The sequence below is a fragment of the Carassius auratus genome, chromosome 12 (assembly GCF_003368295.1).
Source record: "Carassius auratus strain Wakin chromosome 12, ASM336829v1, whole genome shotgun sequence".
Classification (NCBI taxonomy): Eukaryota; Metazoa; Chordata; class Actinopteri; order Cypriniformes; family Cyprinidae; genus Carassius; species Carassius auratus.
In genome coordinates, this window is record NC_039254.1 from 5,751,393 (window position 1) to 5,771,913 (window position 20,521).

Below are 20,521 nucleotides of genomic sequence, written 5' to 3' on the forward strand. Positions count from 1 at the left end.
AATCTGCTGGGCTTTTAACCTATACAAAGCCAATCCAGCCAGAGTTTAACACTATTATAACTTTTATTAAAACCATTCACTAGCAAAACTTCATTATATAATGTTTTACAGATCAATATTTAGAAAAGTACAAATTAGTTAATTAAAAATGTTTTTAAATTGTATATTTTATGATCAAACCATATTATGCAATTATACAACATATGTAGAATCTCTCTACATGAATATATAATTAATATTTTCAGGATCTCATTCCTTGTGATTAATAATGAGTACTCCAATATCGTTTAATATCTTTATTTTAAGATCTCATTTCTGTCGTGACTTGTGTCTGCTTGATTATGTATAATCCAATCTGAAGAAACATTGAGTCTAGTGCAATATTACTCACTTGAGTACCACTGACAGCATCTGAGCATGTGTTATAAATAATATATCTGCTATATGTGTATGATATCCAAATATGCAAGCACAGAATAATGTTCTAGTATGATGCAACATTACCTGTCATGTAATATTAATTATTACACAAAAAACGCCAATGCAATTGCTAAGTTTTATAATTATGTTTTACATCAAAGGACGATAAAAAAAATGCACAAATGCTGCCATCTAGTGTTCTAAAGTAAGCCAAAAAAGCAGCTCATTTCTGACCATTCTCAAAAATGTTTACACATTTTCACAAATTTTGCATACACAGATCAGTTGTTTGATATCAAAATAATTTTTATCTTATGGTGTATTAAAAACAGTGAATTATATTTAATTATCTCAAACAGAATTCACAGATGGATGATCAGTCTTCATTACCGTTCAGTTTTTATATTTGTTTGATTCAGTCTATACAGACATAGAAGTGAAATGTGACAACATATACAGTAATCATTACCAAAATGATTACTGAACACACTCCCCTGAAGATAATTCTGATGAAAATTCTCTGAATAATAAATAATTAGCTATACCCGGGGAGGGGCAACTGTTGTCCTTCCTTGGCTTCAAAAAAGGTATATGAGAGTGTAATAGTATCAACTCGTGCCATCCTCGGGTCATCATCAAACTCTGGATCAATGTAGAAGAAAACAGGCATGTCTACTTCCTCGTGTGGATTTAACCTCTGTTCCTCAAAACAGAAACACTATTGGGGAAAGGAAGGAGCAGTATATTAGTACACTAATCTTAGCACACTATTTTGAATTTAGCATCTTTTTAGTGAGCTTAAATGTGTATTTACCTGTATCTTATTAAAATATTGTCCAGCCTCAAAAGGTACAACATTGTAGGTAGAAATGCCTATCACTGGTTTGTCTGTGGGATTCCGTGCCTTATAAAAGGCCAGAGCAGTTTCTCCTGGCACAAGCTGGGAAACGTTCAAACATAGGAGGATCAATATGGATAGTCTTCATCTTCATCTATTTGAACATTCATTCTTAAAATTAGTATTTTAAAATGACAATTTATGCTACAATTCAAAATATTTAGTATTGGCAGAAAAGAATCAGATTTATAATCAAAATATAATATTGCCTTTACAATCCTCTTTTATGGTTACTATGGTTAATTAAGATGTTTTAATTACATTTATTTAATAAAAAAATATTGTTAAATATTATTACAATCTAAAATAGGTTATTCTATTTTAATATATTTTGAAAATGTAATTATTGCTGAGATGAAAAGCTGAATTATCTGCATCCATTAGTCCAGTCCTCAGTCGCATAATTCAAGAATAATTCTAATATGCAAACTTTCTGCTCAAGAAACATTTATTATTATTATTACTGTTTAAAATAGTTGTGGTGCTAAATATCATATTAAAAACTGAACAAAGAGTTGATCACATAAAAAGTAATCTTACGTAAATCTCTGACTGCTGCGGACGGAAGTTCCACTGCATGCTGGCGTGTGTGTCTGCATTGAAGGTCACTTTAATAATGCGTTCCCTGACTGGCTTCATCGTCTCCACTTGATCTGTGTTATGTCCTGCTACTGCTGTGCCTCCCAGCCCTGTTGCCTGACGAAAGAAAAGGAACATGTTATTGTTATTCTATAAATCCACAAAAAAATTACTTTTATTTAGTTTATTATCATCAGTGTAATACTGACTTGACAGTACAGTCTGTAAAGTGGAACAGCGGCATATGACAAGCCAATCATTCCCACTCCAGCAGCTGCGATATATGTGAGGACGGTCTTGTTCCTTTTCTTCCAGTCATCTTCTTGGTTCTGCTGTTTCCTTTTGTGAGTTTTAGCTCCTCGTGACTGGTTGAGAAATCGTTGTGGGGTCCTCCGGAGTAAGAGGTGGCCACTGGAAGTGGCTACTCCTCTGATGTTGCAACAATTGATGCATAGCCGAGTGCTAGAAAGCGCTTGCTGTACATAGTGCATTGCAGTGCACCCACGGAGAAGGAATGGTAATAGCATAATCCTAGAGTTATAAGTGAAATGCCCCACAAGACAGGTATGTTTCACCTAAAAACCCAAAACAGAGACAGACATGATCACTAAAATAAAATGAGTGAGTGATGGATTATATTACACAGTCTGTATGATCAGTCAACAACTTAAAAAAGGCCTAGGCTAGTACCCAGACTGAAGAAACGGTTTACTGATGAAAATCAGTCAAGTATTTCATATAAAGATTTCTTACTGTAACTTTCTATTAATCAAGAAGTCCTGGGAATTTTTTGCTAATTAAGCAGAGCTGATAATAATATTGAGCACCAAATCAGCATATTGCATATTTTATGTGCTACTACAATAATTGATAAGCATAAAGTTGTATAGTCAACATAAACAATAAAGTACTTTTCTTAAATGATAAGACAACGTAAACCAACCCATAACGCAGAGTATAAAGTCCTGTTACTGTTCAACTTACTGTAAATCATACAGAATAGTGCAAGCTAACTAACGTGTTCATCTAACGTTACCGGCTATCAAGCTATTTACATTGTTGTGAACATATATCATATATGTTGACCCCGTGACCAAATATATAATTAATATGACAACCACAAGCATTTCATACAGAAGATGCTGAAGCATTACCTGACTCAAATAATGCGGGTATGTGCACGTACACCCTTCAGCAACATGTTACAAAACGTCAAGTACAACAGGAAAATAATGGTGCAACAGATTCAAGTTCCCCGGGTGCCAATCACTACTGCTACAGTTCCGGTTTTGCTGCGGAAACGGACCTACTGTAGATTGAGGTACAGTCAGTGCTTGTTGCTGAGAGAGAGAAACAAATTTGATTACCACATAAACGATATTACACATTATAATAATTATTCTTATGTTACCAATTCAATCAAGTTAACTATGGTTAAAGTTCAATAAGTTTTATTATCTCTTATCAAAAAGTGTCTTGTTCGCGGACAAAAACACGGATATTAAAAAAATTAAGTAAAAACGTATTATTTACCTTAACTTAACTACATAAATGTTGAGGCATCAAAGCATGCATAGTTTAAAAAAGTTATCCCGTTTTAAATGTAGGACTGTAAAATGATTAATCGTGATTAATCGCATCCAAAATAAAAGCTTGTGTTTAATATATGTGTGTGTCCTGTGTATATTTATTATTTATATACAAATCATAGACTGTACGCACCCATTTATATAGTTAAGTTAAGAATATGTGTGTATATGTATGTAATTATTTGACAGCATTACTTCAAAGTTTATGTTTTATTTGTTGCGAATGGTTATTGGTTAATTGGCTAAAATATTACACACACTTTATGTAACTAAAACGTTTTAGAGAAAAAAAAATCATTTAAAAAAACATACTTTCAATATTTTACTTCTGGTTGGTTATATGAAAAAAAGAAAACATGTTATGCTTTTATGAATGTAACACTGGCCTTTGTGAACTTAGCTAATGTCATTATATCTGATTTATTGAGGTAATACATTTAAATGACAAAGGTAAAGATGTTTGAGGTAAATTTAAGGTAAAAACGTTTGGCATAATAGTTTATATATATATATATATATATATATATATATATATATATATATATATATATATATAAACTATTATTATATATATATATATATATATATATATATATATATATATATATATATATATATATATAAACAAAATGTTAAAATGATCCGTGTTCTAGTCATGAGTAATCGCAGTAATCATCATCATGCCTCAGCATTTCACCTTATTTCGCCTGTGGTGGCATTCAAGGATAAACAGCCATTAAGGGTTAAAAGATTATAATATTTAAAAAATGTTGTTTTATTTATAGGCTGTGTGTCTTGTTTTTTTTTCTGTATGTATTTTAAGCTGAAACTGTCCTCGGTGACCTTACATTAAAATGGAAATTTGTAAGAGGTAAAATATATATATTTTCTTCTTCATTCTTAATTTTAGACACTTTTAATGAATTTCTATCTGATTCTATTTCTATTTTTTAAATATATATATATATACATAAACTGTAGTTGTTGTTTTTTATGTGGACAAAGCTAATTTATGTTTCTTAATTATCTTTTCAGTTTTCAATAGACCGGACTGTTGATCCAGTGTTCCTGCATCAGAAATTATGCAGTCAGACACCCGTCCCCTCGTTCCACATCACAGCCAGGTGTCAAGTACTGAGCTTTCCTGCCTCCAGAGAGGCAGAATCATCATCAGCTGTGACAGCGCAGAGAGAGGTGAGGCGGACCATGTGACTGCGGGGTATCAGGAGAGATTAGTGGATAGGTAGGAGTGTGTCTGTTACTGTCTGGGTAGACTGCTGTCTCTCGGTCATCAAGACTGACCTGATTTGAACCGTCGTTCTCCCCAACCCGGTGATACCGTAGACTTTACAATACATCATCAGTAGACCTGCGATGGCACTGCTTCCACAAGTGGAGACAGAACACTTTGACGGGCTATCACTCCTCTACTGGTAGGAAATGCCATTATCTGCTTGTTATCTGGCTCTGAGTGACTTTAGATTAAGCAAATACTAATGCTTTTTAAGCTTATTTGATGTCTATCATTGCCTTATTTGCTGCACTTGTGTGGTTGCCTTAATGTTTCTGCTCGTGTAAATGTGTTTGGCATGGAGGTTACAGCTGCCTTCGAACATTTCAGCATATTTCTATTTAATCATTTGTGATGCTCTAATAATGCAGATAAAATAGTTTTCGGACGCAACAGAGAATCCTTTAGAGTTCATTATCATTGTCTTGGGGACGAACCAGTAGGAAGTGGAAAGCTAGATCAAGCCAGACAGGATGCACCCTTGGGGGATGCCTGCGTAGTTTCGCTGTAGTCACTTGAGTGCATATCCTTACACGGCTTACAGATTAGGTAGAATTAAGTGATCAGTTTAATGCTGGATCTTTTGTAACACAATCTCACGCACTGCATCTGAGCTCTCTTTGTTTCAGGGTGACTCGTTGAAGACAAATCCTTTTATTTCCCGTAATGCTTTATGATGTATGCATTTTGTAGGACAAAATACTTGTGATAGGAGGGCTAGATTTGATGGAAATAAATGTGTTGTAACCATGACATGCCTGCTGAAGTAAAGGACAGATCATGTTATTATACTGAACGTACAGTAATTCTAATTCTCTTTGTCGCTCTTAATGTGACGGAGATTAAAGTGCATTGTTTACAGTGTAGAGGAGGAGATTACAAAGAACACTAATTGCAGAGATGGAAATCACTAGGTAAGGAGCGCAAGCGTTTGTCCTTGTCATCCTGTTCAGTTCGCGCTGACAGTCACATGAACTCAACAAAACGAAAACATTAGTTTAGTTTGAGAACAAAAAAGTCCAGAGTTGAATCATCATCTGTTCCATGAACACTGTTGAGTCTTTAGCTAATGCATGTGTTTGTTTCCACTTAACATGGCTTATTTTTAGTTTAGTACAGTATATATATAATGACATACTTTGACACAATTACAGAATATATATTTTTTTCATTTTTTCATTTTATATCATATCATCTTGTAATGTAAAATAATGTAAATGTAAAATAATTGTTGACGTGATTTTAGCAGTTTAAAAACATACTTTCCCTGATCTGATTATAAACAAAATGTCAACTTGATAACATGTATCTTTCATAAAACAGTACATACTGTACGTTTGGAGAATAAAGGCAATGCATTTCACATGCTTACAGTAGATCTTCTAAATATTGTACACAATGTACAAGTACACTCTTTGAAGTTATTTTCTTTGATAGGGTTTGCATAAATGTTTCTGCAGTTTTAATTTTTTCTATTTCTGAGAACATTTTCTTTTTTTAAATCTGTGTTTTCACATGCGTCAGACTGACCTCAGACAAACCCACCATTGCTATACTGAACAACAATCGCCTTTTCAAAAGTGCATGCCTACTTCTTTGTCAAACAGACAGATAAAGCTTAAATAACATCTGTTTGCTAGGTTTTGATAAAGTCAGATGCAAATTTAAAATGAATCAGAAGTGAACATTATATATCAGTTTTGCTTTTTTAATTGCTTTTTAAAATTCTACATATGCAGCGTTGTATATAGCCTACAAAGGAAAGCATTTAAAGTAAATTTTAATAGAACAAGTGGGGTGAAAGGTAGATTAAATAAATAAGAAAATATGAAAATATGTGATGATATTTGTAGTATAAAAACTATATTTTACTCAATGTCCTAGTTAAAGGCAATACAATACATTCTGTTGCCTTCAGTCTGTTATAGGGATTAAATGCAATAGAGGACAGGCCATCGTTGGCTTTGATACATACCCTCTTTCTATAAAGGATTTATCATTTGGCATTTTCAGTGTTTATCTACATGTTTAAGGGATTTGTATGTAAACCCACGCACAGTAACCTACTTTTTTTATTTTGCCAGTTTGTTTTTATTTTGCCTGATAATGGGCTATTACTTCAACCGCCGTTCTGTTTACTATAATTAAAAACACTGATTTTCTTTTTAGCTTACTTTAAATTCATATATTCCAATATTTCTATATTATGAAGACTGTGTCCATTACAGTACAGATATTTGAAAGCCTTTTAAAACCATTCAGGTCTAATTTTACGTCCAAATTCACACTTCACATTATTACCATCCATTCGATAATCTGTATTTTTAAAAACAGTCAGGAACATTTCTCTGAAAATCTTGTTTTTATGATAATATCTCTTGTACTAACATTTAAAGGATTCTCTCTTTTTTTGCAGGACAATAATGGGGCCCCATGGCATCAACCGTGCTGTGGAGAGAATAGAGTTTACAGACTGTAAAAAAGGACTTGGTAAGAACCAAAGCACAGTTTCTTACAGTTTATAATAATATTCCTAGAAAACTGCTTTACTCTGCTTTATTTTTCCAAGGCATTCGGTGCACGATTTGATTTACTTTGTTCTCTCACCCCCATATGAAAAATTAATCCCAAAAATCTTGTTCTCAATTTGACAGGCGTGAAGATTATTGGTGGCTACAGGGAGCAGAGCGGTGAAGAGTTCGGTATTTTCATTAAACGAATTTTGCCAGGTGGTATGGCGGCACAGGACGGTATGTTCTCTCTCCCAAAATCTCCACTGAATGTTTCTACTTAGATTCTGGGAATGATGGGTGACAGACTTTTTTGTCTTTCAGGGCGTCTTAGAGCTGGGGACCTCATTTTAGATGTCAACAACATGAATTTAGGAGGTGTTACAAATGAAAAGTAATGTATTCTGGATTGGTTATAAATCTGTATTACAACAGAAGATGCCTAAAGTGTAGTCAAACAGCTAATCTAAGAAATCTGTTTGATATTAGGGCAGTGGAGGTTCTTCGCATGGCATCAGCTTCAAATCACATGTCTTTACTGATAGTACGTGATGACTCTTCCAGGTAAATTGACTTTTATGAATTGTGACATTTACATTTTTTTACAGGAATAGATTCTATTGTTTTTATTCAATTAGTTTTGAGTCCGAAGATTTTAATTATACAGAGACAGGAAACATTGCTTGCCAAGTACAGAATGCATACTGTTGAACATTATATACTTAATCCTATAAATGGATGAGTACTGATGAGCGTCTTGATTTTTTTAAAATCTAAAATAGTCTTAATACACTTAAGTACATTAAAGTCTTAAGCACTTTATTGAGAATTTTGGCCTTGATGCTATTTTTCTAGCACTGATTTATTGAATTTTTTATGAATATTATTCAGTTATTTATTTTATTTTTTATATATGAACTCCAAACATGAGTATTTTAAAATCTTCTTAGGAGACTCGATCTATAGAGTAACATGAAGCCATGCTAAATTATTTTTGGAGGATGCATGCAGAGCCTTTTTTTGTTTTGTTTTGGCATTGTCTGCTTAGCCAGAGGTCTCGGTTTTGGGCAGTTGTCAAGTTCTTCCTGTCTGTCTTTGTTTAAATCAAACTGGCATTTTGCTGGTCTCAGTGACTTCCTGATGAGCACTTTTGTTCTCCCGACTGAACAGCTGTTGACGTATTTGGGCCGCAAGTCTGTCATATGTGTCCTGAGTTAAACCAGCTGAGGCTAGGTTTTAATCTGTAACATTGTAAAAGGATTACCTTCATAATTAATGGACAATCAGTCACCTGAAACAAACTGTTTCAGAACAGTACACAGATTTTGAAAACATAATACAAATTTAAAGATTACTGCCTAGATCGCATTTCTGGCTTGGAAACAGTCTGGCCATTAACTTTGAAGCCAATTTATCTGTGATGACTTCCGTAATCTAATTAATTGCTTCTAAGCTTCTTTTAGGACTAATGAGGAAGTTGCATTTAATGGGAGATGTTTTTTTGTGTGTGTTAATTTTTTTGTGTGTGTAATTTAAAAACTAAGAAGGACAATATTCTCCAGCACGTCCTATAAGAACAAGTTTGTACATACTTATGTAATGCTTGATTTTAAAGAATGGAAAATCCACATAATGTTTATTCTTCGAATACAACACAGACAGAAACTAATAAGAAAGAGTTAGTGTGTACAAAAGCCCTCTTATTTTGAAGCACTGGAAAATTATGTCTCCAGAAAATGTGAGTTTATATATTACTGATTTTGCATGTGTTTTTTATATGTTTATAATTAGGAGGGAATTTGCTGAGTTAATGGAAAAATATGGCTCCAGCAGTAGTACCAGTTCTGGATCAGACATCTCTATTTCCACAGGTAATTTCCACTACATCGATCATTTTACTGAATTTCAGGAGTGAATGACTAATGTCTGAGAACTTGCAGCAAATGACAAAAATAGCCTACAATGTGCCAGCTTAGAAAAAAAGATTTGGTTTGGGTCCTCCATAACATCATTTTCTACATAAAAAGCCATTTCTAGCATCGAGTCCTACATGAAGAGCTATTTCTACATAAAGCATGCACCAGAACAGATGTTAAAATATTTACTGTATGTGTATACACTACCTTTTAAAAAGTTAGGGGAAAGTCAAATTTTGTAAAAAAAATTATTATTTTTGTTTAGCAGTAATGCATTAAATTCACATGTGACAGTAAAAACTAACAAAAACAAAAATTATTAATACAACACAAAATTTACACAAAAATATTAAACAGCACAATTAAGTTTACCCTCACCCACACAACAATTGAATTAACTTATTATTAACTTTTTTTCATATAAATAATGTAATTAGAGAAAAAAATTACCTACAGTATTCATCTTACAATTTGGTACCCTATATCTCTTGCCTGAGGGCATCAGCTCATACTCCTTGTGGAGAATATTACTTGGGTCACCAATAATTTAAAGACTCTGCTTCCTAACAAACCTCTCAAAAATGTTCTGAAGAGAAAGTGGGGACAGCATACCAATTATTTTTCGAGCTCTTCTAACCACATTTTGAAGTTGTGATCTTAGTTTAAAGGGATACTCCACCCCAAAATAAAATTTTGTCGTCAAACACTTAGCCGCATGTTGCTTCAAACCGGTAAAAGCTTTGTTCGTCTTCAGAACACAATTTAAGATATTTTGGATGAAAACTGTGAGGCTTGTGACTGTCCCATTGACTTCCAAGTAAATGTCATTGTGAAGGTCCAGAAAAGTATTATATACATCGTCAGAATAGTCCACCTGCCATCAGAGGTTCAAATCTGAATATGACAAGAATACATTTTCAACACAGATATTGTTTTCTTAACATACTTTTCCTACGTGAAGAAAACAAAAATAATGTCTTTATTCAACAATTTGTCTCTGTGTCTCTCCCCAACACCATAGAGGTGATGTGTCTTTCATACTTTTCTGGACCTTGAAAGTGCAATTTACTTGACAGTCAGTGGGACAGACGCAAGCCTCCCAGTTTTCATCCAAAATATCTTAAACTGTGTTTTGAAGACAAACGAAGCATTTATGGGCTTGGAACGACATGGAAGTTTGGTGATTAATTACACAATTTTTATTTTGGGGTGTAGTCCTTTAACAGTCAAATTGCCAAACCATATTGTAAAACCATAAAATATTATAGCTTCAATAGCTGATCAGTAAAACAATAACATGATACTTTCGTCAACCGCATAAAACTTCACTCTTCGCACAAAATTCAGCCACTGACTAGCTTGTGTACAAACACCATCCACTTGATGACTCTATTGCAGCTGAGAATTAGTTAGTACCTAGTTATTTCATAGTTATTGTAATTACTATAATAAGTACATAGTATGTACATGGGGAACAGGACTGTAAAATAAAGTGCTACCATAATTTCTTTAGTTTTTTGTAACATTTAACATCAAGTTGTGTTCCTCACACCACCGCACAATCCCTTTTATCTTTAATTTATACATACCAACATCTGAATCTTTGCCAGCAAACTGCGTATAGCTGTACCATCTGAAAATGTGGTAATACTTTCATTTGTAAAAAGCAGGGGGGTGCTTACGTAGCCTTGAGGAACTCCAACATTTGTGACCAATATACCAATAGTAAAGTAATTGAATGTATTAATAACCAAATCTCTTGTCTTCAGGAAAGATCACAGACACTGCCTCCTCCTCCTCATCTTCCAGATCAACCAGTCCTTTGCTTCTGAGCCCTAAAGATCCAAACCCAGTATACACCACTGCCTGCATTACCTCCCCACCTCCACAAGTCTGCACGTAAGAACCAGATGACTGTAGATCTAAGTCAAATTTTATCCAGTGCTGCTTTGATTCTTTTGTATATACTTCAAATAATGATTCTACATAAACAAATGACAGAACCTAGCAGCTTTCTAACACTGTTGCTGCTAATAGTTTTCTGATTGAAAGGTCTGAGCCTGAAAGCATCTGACATAGCCCGAGTAAAAGATACATCGCTGTTTCTGCTGTTGATCCAAGCCCTTATGTTTACCTCTCTTTCCACAGAGACTGTATGATTCAGTTGATATGTGTTGCCAAAGGGACTGGATTAGGCTTGGTCATCAGGGGTGGAGCTAACCGTGCAGAGGGGCCAATGGTGTACGTTCAGGAAATAATACAAGGAGGTGATTGCCAAAAGGTATTTTTTTATTGTCTAATTTTGTAAAATTGTAAAATTTGAATGCATTTTTTTTCGTTCAGATTAAAATGTACAATCATGTTTCTGAGTTTAGAAAGACAAACAGGTTATTGACTTAAAAAATAAATAAATAATTTGTAGATAAACATTTTTTTTTTTTTTAGTGCTGATTCTTCTTAGTGAAAGCCTAGTAGTTTGTGAATTAAGTTAGTGAGTCAAAGTGAAGTAGATTATGTTAAGGGAGATAAATTAAAGTGAGGTCAAGTACAGTAAAATACACTTCTATCTAAAAGTTAATAAATGTTGTTCTTTTGAACTTTTTATTCATTAATTAATCTTTAAAAAAATAATGGTTTCTATAAAAAAATATTAAGCAGCTTGGTTTTCAACACTAATAACAATAAGAAGTGTTTCTTGACTACTATATCAGCATATTATTATGGTTTGCGATGTTACGCTGAATAATGCTGGAATAATGGCTGCTGAAAATTTATGTTTGCCATCATAGCAATAAATTACATTTTAAATATAATAAAATGGAAAATAGTTATTTTAAATTGTAAAATTATTTCACAATACAGGTGCATCATAATTTCAGTAATTCAACTCAAATTGTAAAACTCCTGTATTAAATAAATTCAGAGCACACAGACTGAAGTAGTTTAAGTTTTTGGTTCTTTTAATTGTGATGATTTTGGCTCACATTTAACAAAAACCCACCAATTCACTATATCAACAAATTAGAATATAGTGACATATCAATCAGCTAATCAACTCAAAACACCTGCAAAGGTTTCCTGAGCCTTCAAAATGGTCTCTCAGTCTGGTTCACTAGGCTACACGATCATGGGGAAGACTGCTGATCTGACAGTTGTCCAGAAGACAATCATTGACACCCTTCACAAGGAGGGTAAGCCACAAACATTCATTGTCAAAGAAGCTGGCTATTCACAGAGTGCTGTATCCAAGCATGTTAACAGAAAGTCGACTCGGTGGAGAAGCTCAGAAGTCCAGTGTTAAGTTTCTACAGTCTGTGATGTTTTGGGGTGCAATGTCATCTGCCGGTGTTGGTCCATTGTGTTTTTTAAAAACCAAAGTCACTGCACCCATTTACTAAGGAATTTTGGAGCACTTCATGCTTCCTTCTGCTGACCAGCTTTTTGAAGATGCTGATTTCATTTTCCAGCAGGATTTGGCACCTGCCCACACTGCCAAAAGCACCAAAAGTTGGTTAAATGACCATGGTGTTGGTGTGCTTGACTGGCCAGTAAACTCACCAGACCTGAAACCCATAGAGAATCTATGGGGTATTGTAAAGTGGAAAATGACAAACAAGAGACCAAAAAATGCAGATGAGCTGAAGGCAACTGTCAAAGAAACCTGGGCTTCCATACCACCTCAGCAGTGCCACAAACTGATCACCTCCAATTGAGGCAGTAATTAAAGCAAAAGGAGCCCCTACCAAGTATTGAGTACATGTACAGTAAATTAACATACTTTCCAGAAGGCCAACAATTCACTAAAAATTGTTTTTTGTTCAATGTGAGTCAATACTAAACTACTTCAGTTTGTGTGCATTGAATTTATTTAATACAAAAGTTTCACAATTTGAATTGAATTACTGAAATAAATTAACCTTTCCACAACATTCTAATTTATCTAGATGCACCTGTATTACAGCTTCTATCATATTTTTCAACATCTTGTTGAAGTAAATTAAAGTGAAATTATGTGAAGTCCATTAAGGTGACATGAAATGTTTTTCTTTTGACTCTAGGATGGGAGACTAAAGGCTGGGGACCAGCTCATATCCATCAATAAGGAGTCACTCATTGGAGTAACACATGAAGAAGCCAAAATCATACTTACTCGAACAAAACTCAGGTTAAATCTCAAATATATATATACATATATGTATGAACAAACCGTCAAAACAACCTTTCCAGAATGATAATAACATAATGTAATTGTTATATTTTATGAGTCTTTGCTTGCATCTTAGCCAAATGCAGATGGATGGGGACAGAGTGTAAAATTGGATATTTACAAATGTCACTATTTTGCCCAACAGACCAGACCCCACAGTAGAAATAGCATTTATCAGACGAAGGTCTTCGTCAGGCTCCAGCAGTGGACCCCACAGCCCCATCTCCCTTCAGCCTCCCTGCAGTTCAGGCCACCAACTTAGGCCCGCAGGCCTGGGGGGATCAACTCTGCCTGGAGGTCTCGTTCCTAAAATAGCCAACAGCCCCAACTCCGGAAGTGAGACATTGCCTTCTGTAGAACTTACTAAGGTGAGATTTAAGACACATTAATTAATGCAGTAACTGTTCTATCTTTAAAGAGTGTGGTTTAAGTTTTCTTAAAGACTTCTTTCCTACAGGTACGACCAGCAACAGCAAAGCCTAATCTCACCCCCGTGTCCTCACCTGAGAGTGCCTGCACCACAGTGGCCAACTCTGGTACTGCAAAGCTGTATTCCCTTTATAGGAATCCCATAGAAGTTCCATACAAACTCTATTGAGAGCGTATAGTAAAGGTTTAAAAATACATGAGGGAAAAGAAAAGCATTAAAATACATTGGTTTGAAGAAAGTCATGCATTATTTCATATACTGTACAGTATGCATCCTATTGCTGCATAAATTGGCTTTGGTGAGAAGGCTTCATTTGTTGCATTTAATACATGTGCAGCTGTTTTATATGCGTTACAGTTGGACTCACAAATTCAAATCACATTTCACTTTTTGGAATAACCTGGATTAAGCTACTTGTTCAGCAGACGTGTGCTGGTGATGAGATGCTTTGTTTGTAACTCAAGATAATCCAGCTGGCATGGTTTTGAAAATGGATATTACCATCAACATGACACATAACTCCAGGTGAAATTGAGGATACTGAACTCGGTTCAGGACAGGGTTTCATTTCATTGAGGAGCACCTTTAATAAAGCTCCTCTGAGCTGCGATTTACAACAGCTTTAAACACCAGCTGTACTAAACGAGGACCATGAAATGTGAAATGAAGAAAAATTAATTATTACTTAAGTGTTGTTTCTGGGGCCAATTTGCATGAACAATTTAAACTTTGATCTCTTATAATGGCTTGGGTAAATGCTTTGTTTAAAAGCAAGAAATAATATTGTTTACTCAAGCAGTTTTATTTTTTCTATAAACCCCACCCAGACTGTCTGATATTACTCTAAAATGGCTTTGAATTTCCAAGAAACTATTGTAGGGGGAATAAATTCCCGCCAAAAGATAAACAAATATGCAGATAACGAATCAATGAACGATTAATGATGAGATAGTGAGCTCAAGATCACAGCACAAACCTGTAAGCTCAGTTACACTCACAATTATTCATCGTATAAGAGGATTTGTCAGGGTTGGCACTATTTTGAGCAAAGCATTGTTCATTCTCTCTAGTTCACACATCTGGTCGGGTGGGGTTTATGGAGAAAAAAAAAACAGTCTATGCAAACAATATTAATTCCTGCTTGTACACAAAGCAATTATCAAAGCCATCAAGAGGGATCAAATATAATGGTGTAATATTTGAATGAGAGTTTAAGTTGTTGACCTGAAGAGGCCCTACAATTATTTGGATGTTTTTGGACACTTAATAACACTATAAAACACTATAAAAGTTTGTAAGATTGAAAGTATATAATGGTTACCAAGACTGCATTTAGGTATCTGATACATTAAAATTGTTAAATATTATTGCAATTTAAAATATATTTGTTTTCTATTTTAATATATTTTAAAATGAAAATGTTTTCCCATGATGGCAAAGCTGATTTTTTTAGGAAACTGAAATACTTGTCTTTCAAGGTTAAAAGCAAAAAAAAAAAAAAAAAAAAAATTATTTGAAATAGAAATTGTGTAAAAAATTGACTGAAATAAATGTCATTTTGATCAATTCAGTGCATACTTGCTGAAAAAATTTGTTTTATTTTTCCAAAACTTTTGAACAGAGTATATATTTGTTTTTGCATTAGATACAACATATGAAAGCACGTATTTCATCTGCAAACAAATTTTTCATTACAAACATGTTGCATTAATGTCTGACAAGTAGAAAATGTGAAACATTTTGCATGAAAAGTGTGTTCTATATTTCTGTAAAATAAATGCTTCTTCATTCGATATCTTGTTATATAATGCAGAGACACTCTAGAATTTGTAAGTGTGGCTTAAATACCAAAATACTTCTTTGAGCCACTACTGTGAGGCATCTACTTAAATAAATTACACTCTCATAGAGTTATGTAAGAGTCTTAGAAAAAAAATTTGATGTGCTCTACCAAAATCACAAACAGCTGTTTTGCAAAAGAGATTTTATTTTTTATTCATTTGGATTGTCTCTCTCTCTTTTTGTCCAGATGCAACTGCTGCCTGTAATCCCAGCAATACCTGCAGACCCTCGAAACCTCTATCTTCGACTCCCAGCTTGGAACTCAAGCCCGAGAAAACAGAGCAGGTCTCCATAATCGCATCCTTTCAATTAGAGACTAACTATTTCTGTCGCTATACAGAATTACAGAAACATCTCGTGTTTACTGCAAGGTCAAACACTGGGCGTCCCCCCCTGCGGGCTTTAACGATTAGTTACCCATCAGTCTCAGTACTATATCGATCTTTTACGGTTTTACTATCATGTGTGGAGGGAGTTAATCCCGCTGTTGAACAATATGTGCAGTTAGCGTGCTATCCCATATCCACACCTCCCGTGGTATTATGGGAAAATCAATAGAGACTGTGCAATAGCTTCATTGTGTTAAAACACACTGGACTACAGCACAGTCTGTAGATCTGTTGTTATGGAAAAGAGTGTAGGCGATGGACGATTTTTAGAAAGAGTTTAACTCCAAAAGCTCATTTTACAGTTGTATGTATTTATATAAAAAATATTTAGATAATTTGGTGAAAATACACATTTATAGTTTTATTTGTAAAATTTATTTAGTAGATACATTTATTTAAATTGAACATAAAATACTTTTAAATGACACGAAATGCATTATTATTATTAATTGTTATATTATTTTACACATTCAGTCGAGTGTGTGTCTGTGTGTATGTGTGAGAGAGAGAGCAAAGCGGTGACCACGTTATACTGGTGTAACGTATTGTTCTAAAAGGGCGGTTATTTTGTCCACAGGCAGTGGAGGTGCAGGGATTGAAGTCTACTGAGTCTCAGGTCCTGACTCTGAGAGAAAGGCTGCGTTTGAACCCAGGAGGGACTGTGGCTTATGGAGGTGAGAAAAAATTCTGTCAGTCTTTATTATGTCATAGTTGTTTATGTACTATTGGTTTTTAACCTCTCCTAACTCATACATTATTCTTGATTTATACCTCCTAAACTCCTATAAAGGCATTGTTATACATATTTTAATAAGAATTTGTTTTCTGTAAGATTTTGACAGAGTGACAAAGGAACTCTTCAAACTACCAGCCAAATCTGACTCAGAACAGGAAGTAGCAAGATTGACATCAGATGATCTCACTGAGTCTCCATCAAACCCTACGGTAAGAGCAAATTTTTACGTCCACACAAACATACATAATGTGCATATATATATATATATATATATATATATATATATATATATATATATATATATATATATATATATATATATATATATATATACACACAGTAAAGGCCAAAAGTTTGGAAACATTACTATTTAATGTTTTTGAAAGAAGTTTCTTCTGCTCATCAAGCCTGCATTTATTTGATCAAAAATTCAGAAATACATGTAATATTGTGATATATTATTACAATTTTAAATAATTGTTTTTAAATTTATTATACTTTTAATTATTATTATATTATTATATATATTATATTATTTTTTTATTTTGAATAAATGCAGTTCTTTTTTACCTTTTATTCATCAAATATATTAGATAACAGAACTGTTTCCAATACTCATAATAAATCAGAATATTAGAATGATTTCTAAATGATCATGTGATAGACTGGATGTTTACATGTGACATTGAAGGCTGGAGTAATGATGCTGAAAATTCAGCTTTGCATCACAGGAATAAATAATTTTATTTTTATATTAAAAATAATTTTCATATATTATATTAATTTTATAATTATATTTTATAATTATATTCAAATAGTAAACTATTATTTTAAGTTGTAATAATATTTCACAATATTAATGTTTTTTCTGTATTTTTGATCAAATAAATGCAGGCTTGATGAGCAGAAGAAACATCTTTCAAAAACATAAAAAATAGTAATGTTTCCAAACTTTTGGTCTGTACTGTATATATATATATATATATATATATATATATATATATATATATATATATATATATATATATATATATATATATATATATACATATATAAAAAAAAAATATATGAAATATCAAATGTTTTATTTTTCAGTGTTTTTAATAGAATAATGATATATTTACCATTATTTTCTAAGCCTTCACTATCAGACTCTGACGATCTGGATGAGATGGAGCGACTAAGAAAAGACCACATTGAGGCCTTGAGAGAGCTCAAGAGAATGCAGGTACCACCATGACAACGATTTTAAACATCGCCACATGCTGGAGTGTCATTCTGCATTCATGTGTTACTAAACGAGGCTCTTATTAATCCTATTTGTCAAAATGAGTGTTAACTCTGATGCTGACTCATACGAAGATCTCTCTTCTGAAAGGATAAGCTGGCAGAATCCGAGAGCCTTAATCATAAGATGCTGCAGGAACTGACAAAAGTTAAACAGGTATGCAACTCATTCCAAAACCTGTTTCACACTGTACGCAGAACACGTTCATATTGGTGCCCATTTTAGCAGGTTACAGCAATCAGACTGTGCATGTGCATAGCTTACTGCAACCTGTTTATCAACACAATCATTGTGCATTTTAGAATCAACATAAAATTATTGACACTACTCACCTTTTCACTTCTTCACCTTTTTTTATTTCTATGTGAAGCTTTGATCAATTTCTGCATGCAGTGAATTTTTTTTATTTATTATTAGATTTCACCTTTTGGTTCTTGAAGTTATTCAGAATTACTGTAGGAGGTCTAACATATGAATATATTGACTGTCTGGCTAAATCCAGACAATTGCTACAATTTAGTGTTTGACTTCCACAGTTTTTTGTTCAATTCCAATGTCACTGTAACGTGCTAGATATGCCACAGGGTGGAGCTGTGGGCACATGTGCCATTAGACTCTTAAAGGTGAGATCCAAGTGCACTGTAGAGTTCAAATGCTGAAACTGCATTTTCTCAGCAACCCAATACAGAACTCAAATGGAAAAAATAAAAAAATTCTATGAGCAATATCCCAAAATCTATTTTCAGTGTGTTATGCTCACTACAGGAAGCTTGAAACACCCACATTAAGAACATCATGTGGGAGATGAAGTATGTAGGACATTGAGGGATGACGGTCGGTGTTTGGAAATAGTTCTTTTCTATGAGTTATAAAGAAATGGGCACCCACAAGCCCTTTGGGTTCTATCTCAGAGCCTCGGAAGTGCTTGTTATGTAAACCTAAATCCAAAGAGCCTCAGCATTCTATGCTAGATTCAATGGTCTTTAATGGTTTTATTAGACTGTTACTAAGGCAGCAGAGCAGAACATTCTGATCATCCTGCTGCATATCAATTAATCTAAATTGGCAGTACAGTCTATGCTAATGGCCTCTTCAAGATTACTTTTGCTCATGCTTATGGGTTATAATTTGAACATACCACCAACATTATGTACTGCTTGTGTGTTACGGACATGAACGCTACCTCAAATCGTGCAGCCTAAGTGACACTAAGAACATTTCTTACAAAAGATTTCAATTTCAAATAAATTCTGTTCTTTTGAACTTCATGTTTATCAAAGAATCCTGGAAAATAAAAATAAAAATCCTGTTTTCCACAAGAATATTAAGCAGCACAAATGTTTTCAACATTGATAATAATAATAAAAATATGAAATGTTTCTTGAGCAGCAAATCAGCATATTCGAATGATTTCTGAAGGTTTGTGTGGCACTAAAGACTGCTGAAATTTAACTGGAATACATTACATTTCAAAATGTTTTCAAATGGAAAACAGTTATTTTAAATGGTCATGATATTTCTATATATATATATATATATATAAATTTTTTTTTTTTTTTTTTTTTACTGTATTTTTATCAAATAAATGCAACCTTGGTGAGCATAAGAGATTTGTTTAAAAAATATTAAAATAATCTTTTTGACCCCAATCTTTATACAACAACATGGGTACAGAATATCATAGAGACTTGTTGATGGGTTCGTTTTGATTTATTTGGACCGATTACATTTTTTTTGTCCACATATCAACATGCTAAAAGAACACCTTAGCAATCATTTTGTCACACCTTCACATCATGGCAGTAAAGTTTTGGCCAGAAAAAGCACTGCTCTCATTTTCTTAGAAACTAATTTATATGTATGGTATATGGTGTGCGGTGAACTATTAGTGCCCTTGTGTTGACCCGGCTGCTGGTGATACTGTTCCTCTCACAAAAGTATTCAGCTTCAATTCACTTGCAGCAATGAATTGAAGCAACAGCAATTTCACTTGCGGTTGACCTTAAGAGATGATCTAAATACGAAGGAAAATGCAGTTATACTCTTTATCAAAGCATCACATTGAATGTTTGGTCAGCTGTATGAGGCCCTGTGGCGTTTCGATTGGTGTCAGGGTCAATGCAACTTCTGTCTCCCTTTCCCAGAGCGCTTTGCTCGAGTCGGTGTAGTCGCAGCTGCTCCCTCCTGGAGCACTACAGAGGGCTCAGTTCGTGTCCAGTTCATCAGACTGAAGCGCTAATAGATGTGCTACACTCCCTGTGGTGTGAAACCAAGGCTTTTTAAAGCCCTGTATGTTTCTTTAAAGCTTCGTTCTGTATTGCTGGATCCTTTCTGCTCTTTTCCCCCCCACCCACACTTTACCTTCTATATCTGCCATTAGAGCAACAGGTAGGCTGATGGGCTTTTCAGCATCGAAGCAGTGGGCT

The 20,521-nt window shown here is 34.0% G+C and overlaps 2 protein-coding genes across 4 annotated transcripts in view; one reads left to right on the forward strand and one right to left on the reverse strand.

The window, feature by feature from the left end:
- Positions 1–283: 283 nt before the first annotated feature.
- Positions 284–3,181, reverse strand: cox11 (cytochrome c oxidase assembly homolog 11 (yeast)). The gene is made up of 5 exons (XM_026276547.1): positions 3,052–3,181; positions 2,107–2,472; positions 1,859–2,014; positions 1,235–1,360; positions 284–1,138 (listed from the first exon to the last, which is right to left on the reverse strand). Exons 2-5 carry the CDS (start codon positions 2,422–2,424, stop codon positions 956–958), a joined length of 783 nt encoding a protein of 260 aa, XP_026132332.1. The 5' UTR covers positions 2,425–2,472; positions 3,052–3,181; the 3' UTR covers positions 284–955.
- Positions 3,182–3,189: 8 nt separating this feature from the next.
- Positions 3,190–20,521, forward strand: part of stxbp4 (syntaxin binding protein 4) — a 29,738-nt gene continuing 12,406 nt past the window's right edge. The window contains exons 1-17 of one of the 3 annotated variants that reach the window (XM_026276545.1): positions 3,190–3,218; positions 4,522–4,680; positions 7,194–7,267; positions 7,432–7,527; positions 7,612–7,681; positions 7,777–7,851; positions 9,079–9,158; positions 10,973–11,102; positions 11,352–11,484; positions 13,262–13,368; positions 13,556–13,778; positions 13,853–13,946; positions 15,870–15,967; positions 16,649–16,745; positions 16,904–17,016; positions 17,946–18,035; positions 18,186–18,251. In XM_026276545.1, the coding sequence (XP_026132330.1) occupies positions 7,201–7,267; positions 7,432–7,527; positions 7,612–7,681; positions 7,777–7,851; positions 9,079–9,158; positions 10,973–11,102; positions 11,352–11,484; positions 13,262–13,368; positions 13,556–13,778; positions 13,853–13,946; positions 15,870–15,967; positions 16,649–16,745; positions 16,904–17,016; positions 17,946–18,035; positions 18,186–18,251 (1,539 nt within the window). In that variant the 5' untranslated portion in view covers positions 3,190–3,218; positions 4,522–4,680; positions 7,194–7,200. The other 2 variants (XM_026276546.1, XM_026276544.1) reach the window with 2 other exon arrangements.

What these genes read in the sequence shown, in the direction of transcription:
- cox11 (XM_026276547.1), bottom strand. Translation starts at nt 2,424, where the DNA reads ATGCTATTACCATTCCTTCTCCGTGGGTGCACTGCAATGCACTATGTA. An exon ending in CGCAGCAGTCAGAGATTTAC is followed by an intron (nt 1,361 to 1,858) that starts GTAAGATTACTT and finishes AACGTTTCCCAG; the next exon opens with CTTGTGCCAGGAGAAACTGC. An exon ending in AATATTTTAATAAGATACAG is followed by an intron (nt 1,139 to 1,234) that starts GTAAATACACAT and finishes TTTCCCCAATAG; the next exon opens with TGTTTCTGTTTTGAGGAACA.